This window comes from Hyla sarda, chromosome 7 (genome assembly GCF_029499605.1).
Source record: "Hyla sarda isolate aHylSar1 chromosome 7, aHylSar1.hap1, whole genome shotgun sequence".
NCBI lineage: Eukaryota > Metazoa > Chordata > Amphibia > Anura > Hylidae > Hyla > Hyla sarda.
The window spans coordinates 79,823,521-79,832,209 of NC_079195.1; the positions used below are offsets into that span (position 1 = coordinate 79,823,521).

Consider the following 8,689-nt stretch of genomic DNA (forward strand, 5'->3'; position numbering starts at 1 on the left):
TATATATATATATATATATATATATATACACACACACAAATCAAAAAAAGGTTGCAGTCTCTTGTAATACCTTTTTTATTGGACTAACAGAATTTTGTAGAGACAAGCTTTCAGGATTCCGCCCTTTATCAAGTCCAATAGACAAGGACTAATGATCAAAGGACTTGATAAATTATCAGGGAGGAATCCCGAAAGTTTGTCTCTACAAAATTCTGTTAGTCCAATAAAAAAGGTATTACAATCTGCATCACTAGACTAATACGGCTACTCACATTTACTATACAGATATACACATACCTGAAGATGGTTTAGAACCCTGTGATGTCACACATGCTTGTGATGATGTCACCGTAAGCTGTACAAGGAGGTGCGCGCCGGCTGCAGTCTCTTCAGTGTGTTTTGCATTCACAACCTGTGTTGCAAAGTGTTTGTTAGAGAGTTTCTATTTGCGATAGAGAATTCGAGATTTTGACCGTTCCTTGTCTGAAGAGAGAACCACAAGGTAAGTCTCAGCCTCTTCTATTCATACATACACAGGGCATTTTGTTTGTCAGGGTTTTTTTTTTTGTTGTTGCTTCTTTTTTAGCATAAAAAACAAGAAATTAATTTCCAAAAGAAATAACAAAAGTTATATTCCTCATAGCAATGTGACAATACTTGCCTTAGGCATTAAACATAATAAAACGCACAGATAGTATCATGACCAGAGCTTTCTCTTGCAAAACTGCTAAAGTTCAATTATGCCCAAAAAAGCCCCCAAGAAAAAGAGTCCTAATTCATGATGTTCTAAAAGATATAAGTCTATGAGAAAGATTTGGTGATGTAGTAAAAGAATGACAGAAAGATTAGGGCAGAAATATAATAGTATATAATAGAATTCTGTGTGTACTAACAATAGAAATACTCCGGGTACTCCGAAAGGGAAAACATTTTTCAAATCAACTAGTGTCAGAAAGTCATATAGGGTACGGATAGATCCCAATGAGGTGGGGTAGGTTCATTATTAGTAAATGTATATAGCGGAATAGCCCAATTGTATCTACAGTATGAAGTTCACATGGGCCAGTGACCATACAGCCAAGCCCTTATAATCCGCCATTACTAGGACAGATTCAGGGTTGTCAGATATTACTAGGACCGGACAGGTTTAGGGTTATCAGATATTACTAGGACCGGACAGGTTCAGGGTTATCAGATATTACTAGGACCGGACAGGTTCAGGGTTATCAGATATTACTAGGAGCGTACAGGTTCAGGGTTATCAGATATTACTAGGACCGGACAGGTTCAGGGTTATCAGATATTACTAGGACCGGACAGGTTCAGGGTTATCAGATATTACTAGGACCGGACAGGTTCAGGGTTATCAGATATTACTAGGACCGGACAGGTTCAGGGTTATCAGATATTACTAGGACCGGACAGGTTCAGGGTTATCAGATATTAATAGGACTGGACAGGTTCAGGGTTATCAGATATTACGAGCACTGGACAGGTTCAGGGTTATCAGATATTACTAGGACTGGACAGGTTCAGGATTATCAGATATTACTAGGACCGGACAGGTTCAGGGTTATCAGATATTACTAGTACCGGACAGGTTCAGGGTTATCAGATATTACTAGTACCGGACAGGTTCAGGGTTATCAGATATTACTAGGACCGGACAGATTCAGGGTTATCAGATATTACTAGGACCGGACAGGTTCAGGGTTATCAGATATTACTAGGACCGGACAGGTTCAGGGTTAGCAGACACTGGAAACCTCAGGGAAGACGTCTCCATATAAAACACTTATAGAGAAGCGTCTTCTTCTGAGGCTGCGATGGTTTTAGTGTTATCTTGTGGTTCTGTGCTGGACATTTCTGCTCTGTATGAAGGATCTATTGTATAATGACAGGAATGATGACATGTTGTCTAATGTGTTCACTTATCTCTCTCTCTCTCTAGTGTTTTCAGGCTCTGACCTGTGACCATGGCCTCTCCACAAGACCCATTGCTGAAGGAGGAGGAAGAAGCAATGGAGGACCATAGTGATATGGATGTAGAAAAGGGCGATATCCCTGAGAGGCAGAACCTGCCATCTCTAAGCGTGATGTCCACCGCACGTTCCATCATCACCGTAGTGATCCTCGCCTTTGTTAATTTGCTCATATATGCAAATCGCTCCAGCGTGGCGGGGGTGCTGCCTTATATACAGAAAGCATATGACACCAATGCTAGTCTGTCCGGCTTATTGAATACATTGTTCATTGGAAGCTACGTGCTGGTCGCACCAATTGCCGGATATTTGGGCGACCACTGTAATAAGAAATATACTGTTTGCGCAGGAGTCATCATTTGGCTGAGCATGACACTTACCCTGTCATTCATCCCTGACGGGTACTTCCTGCTCTTCCTGCTGACGAGTGGACTGGTTGGAGCCGGAGAGGCGACTTTCTGCACCATCGCCCCCTCCATCATTGCAGACCTTTTTACAAGTGACCAGCGGACCCGCATGCTGAACGTGTTTTACTCCGTCATACCTGTAGGCTGCGGACTAGGATACATCATCGGGCCCAAAGTGACTGATGCAGCAAGGGGCGATTGGCACTGGGCGTTTCGGGTCACCCCTGGCCTGGGCCTCATAGCTGTGGCTTTGATGATTTTGGTCACAAAGGAGCTTCCAAGAACGACTACAAACGGGAAGAAGAACAACAAATCCCAGAAGTTTGCCAAATGGGCGACAGATCTGAAAAAACTATTTAGAAATCGAAGCTTCATGTTAACCACCATGGGATCGACGGCTGTATCCTTCATAGTGGGAGCCATAGGTGTATGGGGTCCGTCATACCTGACCCACGCACGAACACTCCTACAAGAGAAGGACCCTTGCCGTGCTGAACCGTGTGACTATCACGACATCCTAATATTTGGTGTGGTTACAGTCGTTTCCGGCATTCTGGGAGTTGTAGCAGGGACGGAGATAAGTAAAAGATATCGCAAATCCAACCCACGGGCGGACCCGCTTGTGTGTGGATGCGCGATGATGCTCTCCGCCCCTTTTCTTCTGTTGGCATTGACTTTTGGCAACATCAGCCTCGTTGCCACCAACATCTTCATCTTCATCGGAGAGACGCTTCTGTCAGTAAATTTCACCCTCATATCTGACATTATACTAAAAGTAGTAACTCCGTGGAGGAGATCTTCAGCCCTGGCCGTGCAGATGACAATCTATCACCTCCTAGGTGACGCCGGCAGCCCGTACCTCATCGGCCTGATATCTGACACCTACGAACGAGGATATGCCAAATCCCCTCTTCTGAAATACCGCAGCCTGGAGTATGCTCTCATGACCTGCACCATAATGGCAGTCATCGGAGGGGCCTTCTTCATGGCCACGGCCCTATATATAGAGAGGGACGAAAAAGAAGCAGAGATGGAATCAGAACCTCCGTCATCCTCCTCCTCCTCACTGCTTCCTGCCGATGAGGACCGCGCTTCAGACTGAGGAAAAGTCATTGCTTACCTTTATCTCGTTTACTTCATTAAAAAAAATTAAGAAAAAAATAGCTGCATTTGTTCTATGTTCCACTTTACCCCTTAAAAATATTCTCTACCGACCCAACTGTGTCCAAACCCCAAATAGAAAAATGTAAATCTCCTCCCAAGACCTAAAAAAGACTATTAATAACAAGAGGGATATATATGAGTGTGTATGTGTTTATGTGTGTATGTGTGTATGTGTTTGTGTTTATGTGTTTATGTGTATATGTGCGTGTGTATGTATATGTGTGTATGTGTTTGTGTGTATATGTGTGTATGTGTATGTGTTTGTGTATGTACATGTGTGTATGTGTTTGTGTGTATGTGTTTGTGTGTGTGTATATGTGTGTATGTGTTTGTGTGTATATGTGTGTATGTGTTTGTGTGTGTATATGTGTGTATATGTGTTTGTGTATGTACATGTGTGTATGTGTGTGTATTAGGGCTGCACGATATGTGTGATTGTGTTTATGGAGGTAAATATTGTGATTTCGATATTATAAACAAATGGTGAAGTTCCCCCCTATTTAATGTCCAATCCCCCTATTTCATATAGCCATCTCTCCCCAATTTCATGTTCACTGACTAAACATAAAATGGAGGGAATAGGATATGAAATGGGGAGAGATTTGCTTAAAGGAGTACTCTGCCCCTAGACATGTTATCTCCTCTCCGAAGAATCAGGGATGTCTGATCTAGGAGTAGCCGGCCCCTAGTACACAGCCGTCACGCCTCCTCCCATAGACATGAATGGAGGGGGTGTGGTGGGTGTGATCACCAGTGATCTGGCATGGAGTGGAATTCGCTCTGTCCACCGGATGGCTGGGGTGCTGCGGTGGAGATCGCAGGTGTCCCCAGCAGCTGAACCCCCAAGATCAGACATGTTATTCCCTATCCTTTGAATAGGAGATAATGTTTGGCGGTGGAGTACCTGCCTGGTCTAGTTTCCTCCTGCTCCGGTGTTGTTGCGTTGCTCTATGGTGCAGCACAGCCACGTAGGAGGGAGCAGGAAGGGAGGAGGGGGTGTCGTTTTTTTCCACCTCACCTTCTCATAGCCATAACACTTTTATACTTTTTTATGATGACCTGACTCACTTTAACACCAAATAAATCTAAAGTGAAACAAAAGATAATTTTTAACAATATAATTTTGGGGAGAAATTGGAAAAAAAGGCAATTTAGCAACTTTTTTTTGGGGGGGGGGGGGATTCCTGGCAGTGCACTTTTTGATAAAAAATGACATTATCTTTATTTTGTTTTTATGTACTACCTAAAAATGTTATCTTTTTATGAAAAAATAAATTTGTATGATTAAAATTGTGCTCTTCTGACCCCCATAATACTTATTTTTCTAGATCAAGGGATGTATGAGGCTCATTTTTTGCTCCGCGATCTGCAGTTTTAATCGGTGCCATTTTTGTTTTTATGGGACTTTTTTTTTACCACTGTTTAATATATATATTTTTTAACATTCACGCCATTGACCGTGTGGTTTCATTAACCCCTTCCCGCAGAATGTCATATATAAACGCCGGGTTGTGCAGTGCGTTCGCGCATCTCGGCGTTTATAAATGACATTCAGTTAACCCGGCGATGCGCAGCATCGCACAGGTTAACTGGCAGAAGTCCCGCTGTTTCCAGCAGGGGACAACTTCTGCTTCACCCCCAGGACCATCAATTGATGGTCCTGGTCAGCGATCACTGATTGGTCCCTGTGGACCAATCACAGTGATCTGGGGTGAAAGTTCAGATCCCCCGCACTGCCCGCCCCTGGAAGTCGGGCAGAACGGGGGACGAAGGCTGCAGGGGCTCGCGGGGACCTGCGGCATTCGGGGGGAACACGTGGGGACCGGCGGACTTACCTGATCCAGCGGCGGGACCGAGGAGCAGCGCGGGACCGGCCACGTGGACGAGCAGCGACGGGTAAGTATGTGGTCCTCAGAGGCAGCAGTGAAGATCTTCACTGCTGCTTCTAGGAGTCTGAAAACTACAACTCCCAGCATGCCTAGACAGCCTTTGGCTGTCTGGGCATGCTGGGAGTTGTAGTTTTGCAACATCTGGAGGGCCTCAGTTTGGAGACCATTGTATAATGGTCTCCAATCTGTGCTCTTCCAGCTGTTGCAAAACTACAACTCCCAGCATGCACTGACTGTCCAGGCATGCTGGGAGTTTTAGTTCAGCAACATCTGGCCCTTCAGATGTTGCCGAACTACAACTCCCAGCATGCCCTTCAGCTTTCTGGCAATGCTGGGAGTTGTAGTTTTGCAACAGCTGGAGACACACTGGTTGGGAAACATTGTTTCTAACTCAGTGTTTCCTAACCTGTGTGCCTCCAGCTGTTGCAAAACTATAACTCCCAGCATGCACTAAAAGACCATGCATGCTGGGAGTTGTAGTTTTGCAACATCTGGAGGGCCCCAGTTTGGAGACCATTGTATAATGGTCTCCAATCTGTGCTCTTCCAGCTGTTGTAAAACTACAACTCCCAGTATGCACTGACTGTCCAGGCATGCTGGGAGTTTTAGTTCAGCAACATCTGGCCCTTCAGATGTTGCCGAACTACAACTCCCAGCATGCCCTTCAGCTGTCTGGGCATGCTGGGAGTTGTAGTTTTGCAACAACTGGAGACACACTGGTTGGGAAACATTGTCTGTTTCTAACTCAGTGTTCCCTAACCTGTGTGCCTCCAGCTGTTGCAAAACTATGACTCCCAGCATGCACTAACAGACCATGCATGCTGGGAGTTGTGGTTTTGCAACAGCTGATGCAAGACCCCCCCCGCCCCGCCACCCCCGTGAATGTACAGGGTACATTCACATGGGCGAGGCTTTTACAGTGGGTTTCTCGCATCTTGAGATGCAGCAAATTTTGCGCTGGGAAACTCGCTGTAATCCCCCGCCCATGTGACTGTACCCTAAAAACACTACACTACACTAACACAAAATAAAATAAAAAGTTAAAAACACTACATATACACATACCCTTACACAGCCCCCCTCCCCCAATAAGAACGTCCGGTACACCACTGTTTCCAAAGCAGAGCCTCCAGCTGTTGAAAAACAACAACTCCCAGTATTGTCGGACAGCCGTTGACTGTCCAGGCATGCTGGGAGTTTTGCAACAGCTGGAGGCACCCTGTTTGGGAATCACTGGCGTAGAATACCCCTATGTCCACCCCTATGCAAATCCCTAATTTAGGCCTCAAATGCACATGGCTCTCTCACTTTGGAGCCCTGTCGTATTTCAGGGCAACAGTTTAGGGCGACATATGGGGTATCGCTGTACTCGGGAGAAATTGCGTTACAAGGTTTGGGGGGCTTTTTCTTCTTTAACCCTTCATGAAAAGGAAATGTTGGGGTCTACACCAGAATGTTAGTGTAAAAATTTTTTATTTTTTACACTAACATGCTGATGTTGCCCTATACTTTACATTTTCACAAGAGGTAAAAGGGAAAAAAGCCCCCCAAAATTTGTAACGCAATTTCTCCCGACTACAGAGATACCCCATATGTGAGCGCAAAGTGCTCTGGGGGCGCACAACAAGGCCCAGAAGGGAGAGCGCACCATGTACATTTGAGGTGATTTGCACAGGGGTGGCTGATTGTTACAGCGGTTTTGACAAACGCAAAAAAAACAAAACCCCACATGTGACCCCATTTCGGAAACGACACCCCTCACGGAATGTAATGAGGGGTGCAGTGAGAATTTACCCCCCACAGGTGTCTGACGGATCTTTGGAACAGTGGTCCATGAAAATGAAAACTTGTACAGCCCACTGTTCCAAAGATCTGTCAGACACCAGTGGGGGGCAAATGCTCACTGTACCCCTTGTTACGTTCCTCAAGGGGTCTAGTTTCCAAAATGGTATGCCATGTGTGTTTTTTTTTTGCTGTTCTGGCACCTTAGGGGCTTCCTAAATGCGACATGCCCCCCGAGCAAAATTTGCTCTCAAAAAGCCAAATATGACTCCTTCTCTTCTGAGCATTGTAGTTCGCCCATAGTGCACTTCAGGTCAACTTATGGGGTACCTCCATACTCAGAAGAGATGGGGTTACAAATTTTGGGGGGTATTTTCTGCTATTAACCCTTGCAAAAAGGTGAAATTAGGGGGGAAACACACATTTTAGTGGAAATTTTTTTTTTTTTTTTTACATATGCAAAAGTCATGAAACACCTGTGGGGTAATAAGGCTCACTTTATTCCTTATTACATTCCTCAAGGGGTCTAGTTTCCAAAATGGTATGCCATGTGGGTATTTTTTGCTGTTCTGGCACCATAGGGGCTTCCTAAATGCGACATGCCCCCCGAGCAAAATTTGCTCTCAAAAAGCCAAATATGACTCCTTCTCTTCTGAGCATTGTAGTTCACCCATAGTGCACTTCAGGTCAACTTATGGGGTACCTCCATACTCAGAAGAGAAGGGGTTACAAATATTGGGGGGTATTTCCTGCTATTGACCCTTGGAAAAATGTGAAATTTGGGGGGAAACACACATTTTAGTGAAAAAAAAAAATTTTTTTTTACATATGCAAAAGTCATGAAACACCTGTGGGGTATTAAGGCTCACTTCATTCCTTGTTACGTACCTCAAGGGGTCTAGTTTCCAAAATGGTATGCCATGTGAGGGTTTTTTGCTGTTCTGGCACCATAAGGGCTTCCTAAATGCAACATGCCCCCAAAAACCATTTCAGAAAAACGTACTCTCCAAAATCCCCTTATCGCTCTTTCCCTTCTGAGCCCTCTACTGCGCCCGCCGAACACTTTACATAGACATATGAGGTATGTGCTTACCCGAGAGAAATTGGGCTACAAATATAAGTATACATTTTCTCCTTTTACCCCTTGTAAAAATTTAAAAATTGGGTCTACAAGAACATGCAAGTGTAAAAAATGAAGATTGTGAATTTTCTCCTTCACTTTGCTTCTATTCCTGTGAAACACCTAAAGGGTTAAAATGATGACTGAATGTCATTTTGAATACTTTGGGGGGTGCAGTTTTTATAATGGGGTCTTTTGTGGGGTATTTCTAATAAGAAGACCCTTCAAATCCACTTCAAACCTGAACTGGTCCCTGAAAAATAGTGAGTTTGAAAATTTTGTGAAAAATTGGAAAATTGCTGCTGAACTTTGAAGCCCTCTGGTGTCTTCCAAAAGTAAAAACTC

At 44.4% G+C, this 8,689-nt stretch overlaps 1 protein-coding gene across 1 annotated transcript; it reads left to right on the plus strand.

The window, feature by feature from the left end:
- Positions 1-350: 350 nt before the first annotated feature.
- LOC130281979 (protein spinster homolog 1-like) lies at positions 351-3,541 on the plus strand. Its single transcript, XM_056529782.1, has 2 exons — positions 351-502; positions 1,952-3,541. Exon 2 carries the CDS (start codon positions 1,977-1,979, stop codon positions 3,489-3,491), a length of 1,515 nt encoding a protein of 504 aa, XP_056385757.1. The 5' UTR covers positions 351-502; positions 1,952-1,976; the 3' UTR covers positions 3,492-3,541.
- The last annotated feature ends 5,148 nt before the right edge of the window (positions 3,542-8,689 follow it).